General features: G+C 39.5%; 1 protein-coding gene across 1 annotated transcript; it reads left to right on the plus strand.

Moving 5' to 3' along the window:
• Positions 1-10: 10 nt before the first annotated feature.
• LOC139364258 (disintegrin and metalloproteinase domain-containing protein 21-like) lies at positions 11-6695 on the plus strand. The gene is given in 2 exon segments (XM_071099949.1): positions 11-1664; positions 1667-6695. Coding segments are annotated over 2 exon segments (2226 nt in total). The 3' UTR covers positions 2239-6695.
• The last annotated feature ends 10402 nt before the right edge of the window (positions 6696-17097 follow it).

Raw genomic sequence — 17097 nt, forward strand, 5'->3', positions numbered from 1 at the left:
TCCCTTATTCATGGGACTTGCCTGGGTCCAGGACCCCTTGACAGGTGCTCTCTGGCTGCCTGTCCTCTGGGCACTCTTGTCCCAGGTCTATTGTTTTCATGACCCACCAGGATGGCGCTTTACCTCCTCAGAAATTGTGATCCCCAGGAAAGTGCCCCACAGGAGGCGTGGAGTTGAGATGCCAGACCAACTCTCTTACAGCATGCGTTTCCGGGGCCGAAGGCACGTGATTCACATGAAGCTCAAGAAGATCATGATGCCCAGACATTTACCTGTTTTTACTGATAATGACCAGGGGGCCATGCAGGAGGACTACCCTTTTGTCCCGCGAGACTGTTACTATGACTGCTACCTGGAAGGGGTTCCTGGGTCTGTGGCCACATTGGACACCTGCCATGGAGGGCTGCGTGGCATGCTGCAGGTGGATGACTTGACTTATGAAATCAAACCCCTGGAGGCTTCTTCCAAATTTGAGCATGTAGTATCCCTGCTTGTGTCAGAAGAAAGACCAGGAGAGGCTAGTAGATGTAAGACTGAAGGGGAGGAGAGAGATCAAGAATCTGAAAAGGTAAAACTGTCTGAAACTCCCAGAGCAGGCCACGTTTATTTGTGGAGGCATCATAGAAAAAACTTGAAAATTCACTACACGGTTACTAATGGATTATTCCAGCGGAACCCTAATGTGTCACACATAATAGAGAATGTAGTGATTATTAACAGTATCATACATACCATTTTCAAACCAGTTTATTTAAATGTCTATGTACGTGTTTTGTGCATATGGAATCAAAAGGATTTAGTAAGGTTTTATCAGATGCCTGTCGGAAAAGCTGTAAGAGATTTTGGTGTGTGGAAATATCATAAATGGTATACAAATATTAAACATGATACCTCAGTTGTTTTTACAGCATATCGACTTGAAAACCGGGACTGTTATGCCAACTTTGATGGAATATGCAACCCCAACTGGGGAGCAATGTTTGTGTATTTAATGAGGTATCACTTATTTAGGGGGGCATGTTTAACAGCACATGCACTAGGTCATAACTTGGGCTTGTCACATGATTCTGCAGGTTGTTATTGTTTTCGACGAACCAACTGTCTCATGGCCCCTGTTCCTGATCTTAATGATATGATGAGCAATTGTTCTTATGAGCGGATGCAAAACAGGTTGAATAAATGGGATCCTTGTTTGAGTGATCCAAATATTCCATACACTAATTTTCCTTATGTAGCTCCTCGTTGTGGAGACAAGATCAAAAATCAGAGGGAAGAATGTGACTGTGGCTCCCTTAAAGATTGTGCCAATGATAGATGTTGTGAGACCTCTTGTATCCTTTCTCTTGGCAGTGTTTGCAATACAGGACTTTGCTGCCATGAGTGTAAATATGCTGCCCCTGGAGTGCTTTGCAGAGACTTGGGTGGTATATGTGATCTACCGGAATACTGTGATGGGAAAAACGAAGAGTGTCCAAGTGACATCTATGTCCAGGATGGAACCCCATGTTCAGCAGTATCTGTTTGTGTAAGAGGAAACAGCAGTGACCGTGATATGCAGTGTCAAGCCCTTTTTGGCTACCAAGTGAAAGACGGCTCCCCAGCGTGCTATCAACAATTGAATAGGATTGGTGACCGATTTGGAAACTGTGGGGTTATTCTACGGCGAGAGGAAGTAAACCTTTTCCATGTGAAGAAGATGATGTTTTTTGTGGAATGTTGCACTGTAGTGGTGTCAGCAAGATTCCCGGTGGAGGTGAGCACACTACATTTCGTAGTATATTAGTACGCGACATAAAAGAAGAAAAATGCTTTGGCTATGAAGCACACCAAGGGACAGACTTGCCAGAAATGGGGCTGGTAGTGGATGGTGCAACCTGTGGCCCAGGGAGCTACTGTCTTAAACACAATTGTACTTTTTATCAAGACCTGCATTTTGAGTGTGATCTTAAAACATGCAATTACAAAGGAGTATGTAACAACAAAAAACATTGTCACTGTGTGTTTGGGTGGCAACCACCAACATGTGAACTGAGAGGAACAGGAGGTAGTATAGATAGTGGCCCTCCACCTGACAAACAATATCGTATAGCAAGCAGCATACTTGTGAATACAAACCGAGCACTACTTTTAATATTTACTCGTTACATCCTTTTTCTGGTTTCGCTTCTCTTTGGTGGCTTTTCACAAGCATTACATTTTTATGGAAGAGAAAGGGAAGGAGACAACACAATGGAGTAAATTACATTGACACTTACTGGGAGATATAATCAATAGTCACTCTGACAATTACATCATCTTTTAGCCATTCTGATGTCATCTTGAAATAAAATCACTTGGCAATTTAAAAAGGGTCTGTGTGTTTAAATTTAATTAATGTTTCATATCTGGTCATATTCTCAATACTTCTACAGATGACAGCAGAAACTCCTAGATTCACTATCAAGAGGACTTGTACTCATTTACGATTTGGGGTCTAATGTTTTCTAGATACCCCTGTGGCAAATCCTGTTTGCACTAATATACATTTACTTTGCTTTAACACTCTTAAGGTCTTTTTCTTTTTCTTATTTTTGAGACAGCGTTTCACTCTGGCGCCCAGGCTGCTAGGCTGGAATGCAGTGGTGCTATCTTGGCTCACTGCAACCTCTGCCTCCCGAGTTCAAGCAATTCTCCCGCTTCAATCTCCTGAGTAGCTGGGATTAGAGGCACACACCACCATGCCTGACTAATTTTTGTATTTTTAGGAGAGAGAGGATTTCACCATGTTGGCCAGACTGGTCTCAAACTCCTGGCCTCAAGTGATTCACCTGCCTTGGCCTCCCAAAGTGCTGGGATTACAGGCGTTAGCCACCGCACCCAGCCTTAAGATCGTTTTCTGATTGGTTACATTTGAGATGTTTGTTATTTGTCCATTTTATTGTTAGTGTTAAACAAATAAGCATAAAAGGCTACTTTGGCACTTACATGGTAGGAAGATTTTAAAAATCTTTGTGTCATAGGCACCTTGAATTTCAACAGTGGTAATACATAATCTGTGTCTTGTAATAAATCTTAAAGAGAATGCTACATTGTTGCACAGATAAGTATGATGTTTGTTGTAGGTTCATTTTAGTTTGCTAATGGTTGTTTTTTATTTTAGTGGTGAATAGATGTTGGATTTTAGCCAAGTAATTGCATTATTGGATCTGATTATATAGTCTTTCTTCCTTAATCTTTAATGTACTGAATTATATTGATTGATTTTCAAATGTTGAAACAATGTTGCATTACTAAAATAAATTCAACTTGGTTGTAATATACTATCTTTTTTATACATTGCTAAATCTGACTTAATATCTTGTGCAGGATTTTCTTTTTTAAGATGGAGTCTCACTCTGTCACCCAGGCTGGAGTGCAGTGGTGCAATCTCGACTCACTGCATGCCTCACCTCCCAGGTTCATGCCATTCTCCTGCCTCAGCCTGCCGAGAGGCTGGGACTACAGGCGCCCACCACCATGCCCGGCTAATTTTTTGTATTATTTTGTGTAGGATTTTTAAATCCATGGTCATGATTGAGAGCAAGCTATAATTTTCTTTCTTGTGCCCTCTGTCTTAGATTTGAGTGTCATGATTATACCATCTCTTAAAATGAATTGAAGAATGTTCAATGATACAACATTGGAGTTATTTATTTCTTGACCGTTAGGTTTAGCTTATAAAACCATCAAAGCTTGTTTTCCATTTAGGAAGATTTTAAACTACTCATTCAAACTTTCAATTGAAAATTTTATTGAGATAATTATACATAGTTATAAAAATAATAGATCTCATATAGCTTTTACCTAGTTTCTCCCAATGGAAGAAAAATATAGTTATTAAACTATAGTATGTTGGGGTCTGCGTGTTTTCTAAACAAAGGAATGAACACACAAGACAACACAGGACAAGACATACAGAGAACATGGCGGCCGCGCCCAGAGCCTCTGCCTCACTTTATTTATACTCCATAAACCCCACGTCAGCAGAAAGAACACAATGCAAAACAAACTTTCTTTACCCAGATGTAACCTTCTGCTTAGTTCCTTGTCTCTATGCTCTTCCTTATTTGTCCGCCTTCTTGGCGCCTACGGGAGTTCATTAAAAGTTCAATTGGAGATACTGTCCTTGAGCCCTATCTATTCTCAGCATACTGTTTTCAAGGGCCCCTGCATTTCCCCCTTTTTGTTTTGCCTCAATCCTAGAAAGGTAGCCCATATTTGTTCCTGTGTTTTCTTTTGTTTTTGGAGGCGACGGAGGGAGCATCAGGTCACCAGGAGAAGCAGACCTAATCCGAGTGCCCAAAGCAATATACTTCCAGAGATTGTAGAAATCCATGTTTTCATCTGGGTCCATGGGTTAAGGGCAGCAAGGCGTTGACCCAGCTCCTGCAGGGTTGCAGTTCCAGACAATACATGTAATTGTTGTCGAAATGCTTCGGAAATGTTTGGAGTGAGCTCTTGGATGTCCAAACTAATATTTTTATGGCCTACTAATAATTTTCAGATTTCCGTCCAGTTCTGAGAGATATAAAAAGGCACAGGCGTTACACAAAATTGAGTGGAGTTCCAATCACATTGCAATGTTATCCGAGTACCGAGGACAGTGAGCTGATCTCCAAGCCATGTCAAGGCTTGCTCCATGTTGTCCAATCTTTCAGCAAGTTGAGTATCAATGTTTCGTTGTTGAAGCCATAACCGGTGAGATTGCTCGTGCAATTGCTACACAAATTCAGCATTTTGTATGCTTTGATGTAGAGCGAGCCCTGCTACGGCCGCAGTGGAGGCAATGGCGACAAGGCTCATCACCGAGGCAATTATAAGTCCAAGGGCATGGCAGGTTCACTGGAGAGAAGTCCTAATATAGTCTCAAGAGGTGATGCCCCCCACGGTCGTGTAAGGTTAACAAGTAGCCAAATTTCCTTACAAGTCCTGAGGATATAAATATCCCCAGTAAAGTTGTGCCACCATGAATGATTGAGGCAAGACAAAAATGTACACGTATCTGTACAATTAACAATCCCCGTATCTTTATCCCATGTCAAATTCCCCGCTAATAATAGGTAGGGCTTACGGACACAAGCAATAATATATCGGGAGGTATTCCGATATAACTGAATATGAAAGGAGTTATTTGGGTTAGAAAGATTAAGGGACATATTCCCCACAAAAGTGCTAATGGCATCGCCTGCAGCTAACAACTTCCAAAGATGACTCTGTACTTGTAAAGAGTGTCTAAGATGAGGCATACGTGACGACAGGCCTCCTTCATGTCATACCAAGGTTTCATTACCGTTAGCGGCAATACTTTTATTTACCCGGTGCCATTTCAAAGGTATGTGACTAAATTTTGTTTGAAAATCACCGTGCACACTCCAATTAGTTACTTGCATCCCATTGTATTCTAATAAAATCCGGGGTTTAGTTCCCCGACAGTGTTGCCACTCCAGCACCTCAATATTAGGGGAAACCTCTGGGATAGGACAAAAAGGTAAAGAACTAGGAATAGTCTCATTACTATATACAGTATGATTATACTGAAAGCTTCTAGTTACAATAATAACAATATTAGCAGCCACATGACTATGATTATAGCGAACAGCCCAGGCTTCATGCGATTTTCGGAGACAATGAGGACTATTTCCCATGCATATTGGAAGTCCTTCCACTCCAAATTGGTATGTGCTGTTTATGATTCCCATTTCCCGTTCTATATTGTCCTTGTCCATATAGGGGGACGGCATCCAAGTAGTGTCATTGGTGAAAACCTTAATTTCCGCCTCCCCCCAGGCAACTCCCTGATACAAGGGCGGAAAGGGAATATAAGTCCAATATTCATACAAAGCCTCACTAAGGGAAATAAGTCCCCCACCAAGGCACATCCAACAAAGGAAGAAATGCATGCTGAATCCAGTTTTCTTTTCAACAGGGTTTCAATCGTCTTGTAGGAAACCACTCAGGTCTGCTCCCTGTAAGGACAAGAGCATAGCCCCGTCCCTGTTTTAGAACTTGCCCTTGAACATACTTACCTTCTTCATTAGGATACCAAACCCTTAAATTGTCAGCGGGGACTATCACCGAGGGAGGTGAGGAAAGATGGGTTACGGCAGCAGAGTCTTGCAATTGTCTCCATTGAAAGAACCTTCAGAATCTGGTTTCTGGGGGACTCATTTCCCCCTTTTTGTTTTTGCAGTTGAGTTTTTAAGGTTAAATTTGCACGTTCAATGATGGCTTGACCTTGACTGTTGCCCGGGATCCCGGTGATATGCTGAATATTGTATTGCTGTAAGAAAACTTGTAATTTACGAGAGACGTAGGCAGGGGCATTATCAGTTTTAAGTATAAGAGGAATGCCCATGATGGCGAAAAAAGCTAAGAGATGTGTAATAACAGAATCAGCTTTCTCAGATGGCAACGGAGTTGCCCATTGAAAATGAGAAAAGGTATCAATGGTATGATGAACATACTTTAATTGTCCAAAAGAAGGGACATGAGTGACATCCATTTGCCAAATCTGATTAACTTGAGTACCTCATGGATTAACCCCAGGATGGAAGGATGGAATGCTCAAAGGAGCACAGGAAGGACAAGCTCAAATAAGAGAACGAGCTTGTTTACGAGTTAAATGAAACCGTCGTTGAAGGCCAGAACTATTAGTGTGATGTAGAGCATGTTCTTGTTCTGCAGCCTGCAGGTGGCCAGTTAAAAGCGAATGAATCTGAGTGTTACCATGAACTAATGGTCCGGGAAGTTGAGAATGAGAACGAAGATGAGTGATGAATAAAGGAGCTCGACGTTGGCTCAAAGTAGAGGATAACAAAGAAAAGAGTTTTTGAAGAGAAGAAGTAGCACAAAGAGGTAAAGTGGCCTGAGAAATATAAGAAGTAACATAAACAGCATATTGAGAATCACTAACAATGTTACAACTAGTAGTAGGGAAATCAAGTCAGACCATGAGAATAGCAAACAATTCTCCCTGTTGCACCGAGGGATAAGGATAAACTGTAACTCGAGATTAATAAACACTCCAATATCCAGCCTTACCATTGCTACTAGCATCAGTAAAATAGGTAGGACCTTGAACAGGAAATACAGAAATTGGTGAGAAAGGCAACACAGAATGTTGCCTAAAAAATGAAAAGATCGGAGACTTAGGATATTGGGTAGAAAATTGTCCAACAAATGAAGCGCAAGCAACTTGCCAAGAATCAGAAGTTGCAAGAAGATAAGTAATCTGACTATGAGTGAATTGAGAGATAATTAAGGAAGGATCTCCTCCCCAAAGTTGTCGACAGTGATGCCGTCCTTTGATGATCAGTTCAGCTAAACAGTCGATATAAGTAGTCAAGCGTTTAGATGTTTTATTGGACAAAAAGATCCATTCTAGCGGCCTGCAGGGGCCTTTGAAAACAGTATGCTGAGAATAGATAGGGCTCAAGGACAGTATCTCCAATTGAACTTTTCATGAACTCCCGTAGGTGCCAAGAAGGCGGGCAGATAAGGAAGAGCATAGAAACAAGGAACTGAGTAGAAGGTTACGTGTGGGAAAAGAAAGTTTGTTTTGCATTGCATTCTTTCTGCTGACGTGGGGTTTATGGAGTATAAATAAAGTGAGGCGGAGGCTCTGAGTGCGGCCGCCATGTTCTCTGTGTGTCTTTGTCTTTTGTGTGTTCTTTCATTCTCCACCACCCCCGGCACGGTCCCCAACAAGTGGCGCAGCGAGCAGGGTCATAAGTGAGTAGGGGAGAACAAGAAGGGGAACCCCCTAGGGGAAGGTAAGGCCCAGATCTTGTTAAGGGGAACCTTCTTAAGCTTTCATTATGGGGAATTCCATCTCTCTGGCCTCAGAATATTTACGGCTGTTTCAAGGACTGTTGCTGTCTATAGGAGTGGAAGTAAAAGAAAAAGACTTTGAAGCGATTGTTTGCCCATGTTGAACAACATTGTTACTGGTTTCAGTATCAGACTAAAGTGCAGCTGAATCGCAGAGAATGGTTACAGGTAGTAAAAACTCTGCTTAGAGCTCTCCAGTTGGGGGATATTATGCCTCTAAAATTATGGACCTTGTGTATCACTCAGACATTAGAGTTACTTGAGACTGATTCAGAGTGTGGTAATGTAGCCACAGGAGCAAAGGTATCTGAGGATTTGAAAAAAATAAAAAATAAAATAAAATAAATCTGAAATGGAGCCCATTTGTGCCAGGATAACAGAGGATGGGGGGGTAGCAAAAGGGGGAGAAGAGAAAAAGCCAACTCTTCCTTCTTCTAAGGGAAATTCTGACATGCAGTGTATTATGGAAATGCTTCAACAAATATTACAGATATATTCTTCTAATTCACCTTTGCGAGCTTTCCCTGTTTCTTTTCCTTCTGCCCTGTTAAAAGAGGATTTTCCAGAGCCTCCAACCCCCCAGCTTCCTTATCTTTACCTTTGTTTGGCAAAGTTGAAGCCCTGTTCACATCAGACATACTTTAAATTTATACTAAACATCTGTTTAATATGTCAAAACCAGTGTATATGTATATCTTATTGTTTGTTAAAATATTATGAGTATTTCAATAGTCAATAAGCACATTAATATTAACTATTAATATTAATATAGTATTAATAACCCCAGCTAGGAAATTGTTATGTTATAGGGGTGCATAGGTTCCACCAATTTACACTCCAAACAGAAGTTGAGTATTCGAGTTGCTTAACACATTAACTACCTCTTGATATTTTTGTGTTTTTAAATTTTAACCATTGTATTATGTATGTATGATTCTTAATTTGGTATTAATATACATATTTCCTAGTGAGTAATGATGTTAGACATATAGGTTTATTGTCATTTCTTTGTTCTGCTACTTTTGGTTGGGTTATTTACCTTTTCCTATTAATATGTTGGGATTCTTTATATTTGGGGATATGAGTATTATTATATATTATATATACTTTTAATTAAAAAAAAAATTTAAGGAGCTGGATCTGTTTCCAATTATTTGTGCTTCTTTTGCTCCTAATGCTCAGTTTTCAAATGGTGGCAATAATGTCCAATTTAATGCCTTACAATTTAATTTTTAAAAAAGAAATGAAAGCTGCCATTTCTAACTATGGACCTCAACCTCCTTTTATCCTTGGTCTTCTTGATATTTTTCATCAGAAAATTTGATAATTCCTATAGACTGGAAGACTTTGGGGAAGGCTTTTCTTGATCGTTCTCAGTGGTTACAATTGCACAGCTGGTAAATGAACAAAGCACATGTACAGGCTAGGAAAAATGTTATGTGTGATCCCCCTGGGCCCACTGAGGAACAGCTCACAGGCACGGGCCAATATGCTACTCTTAATGCTCACGCTGGTTTAGATGATGTTGCCCTTACTCAAATCAAGATTTTGTTTTTAAGGGCCTGAAATAAGGTAGAGATAACAGGAAAATCTTCCCTTTCCTCTGTGAAGATTTTACAGGGCACAAATGAACCATATCTATATATCGTAGCCCGTCTTCAGGATGCTGTCTTCAAAATTGTGGGTGCTGGCCTTGCTTCAAAAATTTTGTTACAAACATTGTCTTTTAAAAATGCTTATGCTGACTGTTAAAAATTGTTAAAATCGTTAAAGGCCAATGGGGCCAATTTAGATAAATATATTAAAACTTGTGTTAGTGTTGGAGGGGCTATTTATAATGCTCAATTATTTGCTGGAGCTTTGTTTAAAGCCTTAAAAGGAAATAACAAACAAGGTGTTTGCTTTCAGTGTGGTAAACCTAGACATTTCAAAAAAGAATGTCATAAAAACTGAACACTTTTATCCCTCAAGGCAGAAAGCTGCCTTCAGAGGTGTACAAATGTGTGGTAAAGGTTGACATTAGACAAATAAATGTCGTTCCAAAACTGATAAAAGTGGAAATTTACTGTCTCCTCTCCTGAGAAACGGGAGCCGGGGCCCACAGGCTTGGGGCCCCAACGATTACAATACAAGTCTACTACAATATTCAGTGAGCAATGGCCTACAACATTAAGGAATAAATTCAAGTCCTCCTTAAGGATCCCACACCTTACCCCAGTTTCTCAGCTTTATGCGGCAACTAAGCAGAGCGCCACTGCTGACTTAGCTATTACTCAGCCTTATACTTTGTCTCCTAATAGAGGAGTATATAAATTAGCTATTAGAGTGTGTGACCCTTTGCCAAAAGGACATGATGTTACTAACAAAATTCTTATTATGGTTCAAGTCTCACAATTTATATGCCTAGAGGCAGGGGAACGTATTCTCAATAGGGAGGGTTTGGTAGCACAGAAAAAACTGTTTTTTGGGAAACCTTAGTTTCTAATCAAAAGCTCGTATGTTCATTGCACATTAATGAAATAGTTTTTAAAGGGTTAATTGATACGAGGGTGAATATGTCTATTATTTGTTTAAATTAGTGGCCTATACAATGGGAAAAAAGACAAGTTTCAGTTATACTCACTAGCTTGGGTGCTGCTTCTGTGGTTTATCAAGACGTAGAACCTTTAACCTGTGTCGGTCCTAAAGGTCAACAAGGTCAAGTGTTTTTTTTATTTTTATATTGTTCCTATCAATATTAATTTTTGGGAACAAGATCTTTCACAACAATTTGCTGCTTTTTTAAACATTCCTCATATTTCCTCAGCTGCCAAAAATATGATGTTCAAAATGGGCTACAATCCTTTAAACTCATAGCCACCACTCCTATTTAGGTGAAACAGTGACCATTATTTAAAGAAATACTTAGGATTTTAAAAGAGTAAGTCAAAAAACAAATGGCCGAGAGGAATCTAAAGCCACGTACTTCTGCATGGAATTCTCATCTTTGTCTTGTCTTAAAACTATAAATGTTTACATTTAACCTAGGGAAAGTTTACAGCCCAGTCTTCCTAATCCTGCCATTATCCCACAAAGTTAAAACCAGAGAAAAGCAGCAAGATGCTTTTGTATCATTACAAACTCAGCTTTCTTTCTACTCACTTAATATTGCCACAGAAAAAATTTAACTGGATTTTCTTATTCAATATTTAGGTTATACCTTGGAGGCACAAAATATTCGACCCCAAAAAATTCAAATTCGACGTGATCATTTAAAAACATTACATGATTTTCAAAAGCTTCTAGGAGACATTAATTGGATGCATCCTGTTTTAAGAATACCAACATATCAGTCATAACATCTTTTTTCTATTCTAGAAGGAGACAGTCACTTGAACAACTCACGCCATTTAACTCCTTTGGCTTTACAGGAACTCCAGCTTGTTGAAGAGCAACTTCAAAAGGCCCTTCCTTTTGTTTATTTCATACTTTACCTTCTCCCACAGGAATGATTCATCAAACTAATCGACCACTAAAATGGATCCTTTTGTCCAAAAAAATATCTAAACGCTTGGCTACTTATATCGATCATTTAGCTGAACTGATCATCAAAGGACGGCATCACTGTCGACAACTATGGGGAGGAGATCCTTCCTTAATTATCTCTCAATTCACTCATAGTCAGATCACTTATCTTCTTGCAACTTCTGATTCTTGGCAAGTTGCTTGCGCTTCTTTTGTTGGACAATTTTCTACCCAATATCCTAAGTCTCCGATCTTTTCATTTTTTAGGCAACATTCTGTGTTGCCTTTCTCACCAATTTCTGTATTTCCTGTTCAAGGTCCTACCTATTTTACTGATGCTAGTAGCAATGATAAGGCTGGATATTGGAGTGTTCATCAATCTCGAGTTACAGTTTATCCTTATCCCTTGGTGCAACAGGGAGAATTGTTTGCTGTTCTGATGATCTTACTTGATTTCCCTACTACTAGTTGTAACATTGTTAGTGATTCTCAATACGCTGTTTATGTTACTTCTTATATTTCTCAGGCCACTTTACCTCTTTGTGCTACTTCTTCTCTTCAAAAACTCTTTTCCTTGTTATCTTCTACTTTGAGCCAACGTCGAGCTCCTTTATTCATCACTCATCTTCGTTCTCATTCTCAACTTCCTGGACCATTAGTTCATGGTAACACTCAGATTGATTCACTTTTAATAGGCCACCTACATGCTGCAGAACAAAAATATACTCTACATCACACTAATAGTTCTGGCCTTCAACGACGGTTTCATTTAACTTATAAACAAGCTCGTTCTCTTATTCGAGCTTGTCCTTCCTGTGCTCCTTTGAGCATGCCATCCTTCCATCCTGGGGTTAATCCATGAGATGTCCCTTCTTTTGAACAATTAAGTATGTTCATCATACCATTGATACATTTTCTTATTTTCAATGGGCCACTCCATTGACATCTGAGAAAGCTGATTCTGTTATTACACATCTCTTAGCTTGTTTTGCCATCATGGGCATTCCTCTTATACTTAAAACTAATCATGCCCCTGCCTATGTATCTCGTAAATTACAAGTTTTCTTACAGCAATACAATATTCAACATATCATCGGTATCCCGGGCAACAGTCAAGGTCAAGCCATCATTGAGCGCGCAAATTTAACTTTAAAAACTTAACTATTAAAACAAAACAAAAAGGGGGAAATGAGCCCCCCAGAAACCAGATTTTGAAACCAGATTTTGAAGGTTCTTTTTACCTTAATTTTTTTGAATCAATGGAGACAATTGCAAGATTCTGCTGTCGTAACCCATCTTTCCTCACCTCCCTTGGTGATAGTCCCTGCTGACAGTTTAAAGGTTTGGTATCCTAATGAAGAAGGTAAGTATGTTCAAGGGCAAGTTCTAAAACAGGGACGGGGCTATGCTCTTGTCCTTACAGGGAGCGGACCTGAGTGGTTTCCTACAAGATGATTGAAACCCTGTTGAAAACTGGATTCAGCATGCATTTCTTCCTTTGTTGGATATGCCTCGGCAGGGGACTTATTTCCCTTAGTGAGGCTTTGTATGAATATTGGACTTATATTCCCTTTCCGCCCTTGTATCAGGGAGTCGCCTGAGGGGAGGCAGAAATTAAGGTTTTCACCAATGACACTACTTGGATGCCGTCCCCCTATATAGACAAGGACAATATAGAACGGGAATCGGGAATTATAAACAATATATATCAATTTGGAGTGGAAGGACTTCCAATATGTATGGGAAATAGTTCTCATTGTCTCCGAAAATCACATGAAGCCTGGGCTGTTCGTTATAATCATAGTCATGTGGCTGCTAATACTGTTATTATTGTAACTAGAAGTTTTTAATATAATCATACTGTATATAGTAATGAAACTATTCCTAGTTCTTTACTTTTTTGTCCTATTCTAGAGGTTTCTCCTAATATTGAAGTGCTGGAGTGACAACAGTGTCGGAGAACTAAACCCCGGATTTTATTAGAATACAATGGAATGTAAATAACTGATTGGAGTGTGCATGGTGATTTTCAAATAAAATTTAGTCACATACCTTTGAAATGACACTGGGTAAATAAAAGTATTGCTGCTAACAGTAATGAAACCTTGGTATGGCGTGAAGGAGGCCTGAAGTACAGAGTCATCTTTGGAAGTTGTTAGCTGCAGGCGATGCCATTAGCACTTTTGTGGGGAATATGTCCCTTAATCTTTCTAACCCAAATAACTCCTTTCATATTCAGTTATATCGAAATACCTCCTGATATATTATTGCTTGTGTCCGTAAGCCCTACCTATTATTAGCAGGGAATTTGACATGGGATAATGATACAGAGATTGTTAGTTGTACAGATATGTGTACATTTTTGTCTTGCCTCAATCATTCCTGGTGGCACAACTTTACTGGGGATATTTATATCCTCAGGGCTCGTAAGGAAATTTGGCTACCTGTTAACCTTACGTGACCATGGGGGGCATCACCTCTTGAAACTTATATTTGGACTTCTCTTCAGCGAACCTGCCGTGCCCTTGGACTTATAATTGCCTTGGTGATGAGTCTTGTTGCCATCGCCTCCACTGTGACCGTAGCAGGACTCGCTCTTCATCAAAGCATACAAAATGCTGAATTTATGCAGCAATGGCACGAACAATCTCACCGGTTATGGCTTCAACAACGAAACATTGACTCTCAACTTGCTGAAAGATTGGACAACATGGAGCAAGCATTGACATGGCTTGGAGATCAGCTCACTGTACTCAGTACTCGGATGACATTACAATGCGATTGGAACTCCACTCAATTTTGTGTAACGCCTGTACCTTTTAACATCTCTCAAAATTGGACTGTAATCCAAAAATTATTAGTAGGCCATAAAAATATTAGTTTGGACATCCAAGAGCTCATTCAGAACATTTCCAAAGCATTTCGACAACAATTACATGTGTTGTCTGGAACCGTAACCCTGCAGAGCTAGGTCAGCGCCTTTCTGCCTTTAACCCATGGACCCAGATGAAAACATGGATTTCTACAATCTCTGGAAGTATATTGCTTTGGGCACTTGGATTGAGTCTACTTCTTTTGGTGATTCGATGCTCCCTCCGTCACCTCCAAAAACAAAAGAAAACACAGGAACAAATATGGGCTACCTTTTTAGGATTGAGGCAAAACAAAAACAAAAAGGGGGAAATGCAGGGGCCTTTGAAAACAGTATGCTGAGAATAGATAGGGCTCAAGGACAGTATCTCCAATTGAACTTTTAATGAACTCCCGTAGGCGCCAAGAAGGCGGGCAGATAAGAAAGAGCATAGAAACAAGGAACTGAGTAAAAGGTTACATGTGGGAAAAGAAAGTTTGTTTTGCATTGCATTCTTTCTGCTGACGTGGGGTTTATGGAGTATAAATAAAGTGAGGCGGAGGCTCTGAGTGCGGCCACCATGTTCTCTGTGTGTCTTTGTCTTTTGTGTGTTCTTTCATTCTCCACCACCCCCGGCACGGACCCCAACATTTTATTGGACAAAAAGATCCATTCTAGCAGCCGATTAGTTTGATGAATCATTCCTGTGGGAGAACGTAAAGTATGAAATAAACAAAAGGAAAGGGGAACGTCGGGAAGGATATAATGTAAATGGGCCTTTTGAAGTTGCTCTTCTACAAGCTGGAGTTCCTGTAAAGCCAAAGGAGTTAAATGACGTGAGCTGTCCAAGTGACTGTCTCCTTCTAGAATAGAGAAAAGATGTTGTAACTGATACGTTGGTATTCCTAAAACAGGACGCATCCAATTAATGTCTCCTAAAAGCTTTTGAAAGTCATTTAATGTTTTTAAATGATCATGTCAAATTTGAATTTTTTGGGGTCGAATATTTCATGCTCCCAAGGTATAACCTAAATATTGAATAGGAAAATCCACTTGAATTTTTTCTGGGGCAATATTAAGTGAGTAGAAAGAAAGCTGAGTTTGTAATGATGCAAAAGCATCTTGCTGCTTTTCTCTGGTGGGTGCAGCAAGAAGAATGTCATCCATATAATGATATAAAAGAACAGAAGGATGACGCTTTCGAACAGGATCCAGGGCCCGATGGACAAATTCTTGACACAAGGTAGGACTGTTTAACATACCTTGAGGTAAAACTTTCCATTGATATCGAGAAAGTGGCTGAGAATTATTAAAAACAGGGACAGAGAAGGCAAAACGCTGACAATCCTTTTGATCCAAAGGAATAGAAAAAAAAACAATCCTTTAAATCAATAACCATGAGTACCCAATCTTGAGGAATCATAGAAGGATTAGGAAGGCCAGGTTGTAAGCTTCTCCTAGGTTGAATGTAAACATTTATAGTTTTAAGATTAGTTAATAAACACCATTTTATGTAAACATTTATAGTTTTAAGATTACCATTTTATGTAAACATTTATAGTTTTAAGATTAGTTAATAAACGCCATTTTTCACACTTTTTTTTTTTTTTTTAACATGACAAAGACAGGGGAATTCCATGCAGAAGTACTTGGCTTTATATGCCCCTCGGCCAATTGTTTTTTGACTTACTCTTTTAAAGCCCTAAGTTTTTCTTTAGATAATGGCCACTGTTTCACCTAAACAGAAGCGGTAGTTTTTCACTTTAATTATAAAACTTGAGGCTGGTGAACAGTGGCTATGAGTTTAAAGGATTGTAGCCCATTTTGAACATCATATTTTTGGCAGCTGAGGAAATATGAGGAATGTTTAAAAAAGCACCAAATTGTTGTAAAAGATCTTGTCCCCAAAGATTAATATTGATAGGAACAATATAAAAAAACACTTGACCTTGTTGACCTTTAGGACCGACACAGGTTAAAGGTTCTACGTTTTGATAAACCACAGAAGCAGCACCCAAGCCAGTGAGTATAACTGAAACTTGTCTTTTTTTTTTCCATTGTATAGGCCACTAATTTAAACAAATGATAGACACATCCACCCCCGTATTAATTAACCCTTTAAAAACTATTCCATTAATGTGCAATGAACATAAGGGCTTTTGATTAGAAACTAAAGTTTCCCAAAAAACAGTTTTTCCTGTGCTACCAAACCCTCCCTGTCGAGATACCTCTCTAGATAGAAACGGAAAAAAAAGGCAATAAAAGTAATTGTGTAATACGCTCCCCTGCCTCTAGGCGTATAAATTGTGAGACTTGTACCATAATAAGAATTTTATTAGTAACATCAGGATCAATGATTCCTGGAATCACCATTAACCCCTGTAGAGCACTGTTGTTTTGACCTAACAAAAGTCCTACATGTCCTTTTGGCAAAGGGCCACACACTCTAATAGCTAATTTATATACTCCTCTATTAGGAGACAAAGTATAAGGCTGAGTAATAGCTAAGTCAGCAACGGCGCTCTGCTTAGTTGCCGCATAAAGCTGAGAAACTGGGGTAAGGTGTGGGATCCTTAAGGAGGACTTGAATTCATTCCTTGATGTTGTAGGTCATTGCTCACTGGGTATTGTAGTAGACTTGTATTGTAATTGTTGGGGCCCCAAGCCTGTGGGCCCCAGCTCCCGTTTCCCAGGAGAGGAGACAGTAAATTTCCACTTTTATCAGTTTTGGAACGACATTCATTTGTCCAATGTTGACCTTTACCACAACATTTGTACACCTCTGAAGGCAGCTTTCTGCCTTGAGGGATAAAAGTGTTCAATTTTTTGTGACATTCTTTCTTGAAATGTCCAGGTTTACCCCACTGAAAGCAAACACCTTGTTTGTTATTTTC

Source organism: Macaca nemestrina, chromosome 7 (assembly GCF_043159975.1).
Source record: "Macaca nemestrina isolate mMacNem1 chromosome 7, mMacNem.hap1, whole genome shotgun sequence".
NCBI lineage: Eukaryota > Metazoa > Chordata > Mammalia > Primates > Cercopithecidae > Macaca > Macaca nemestrina.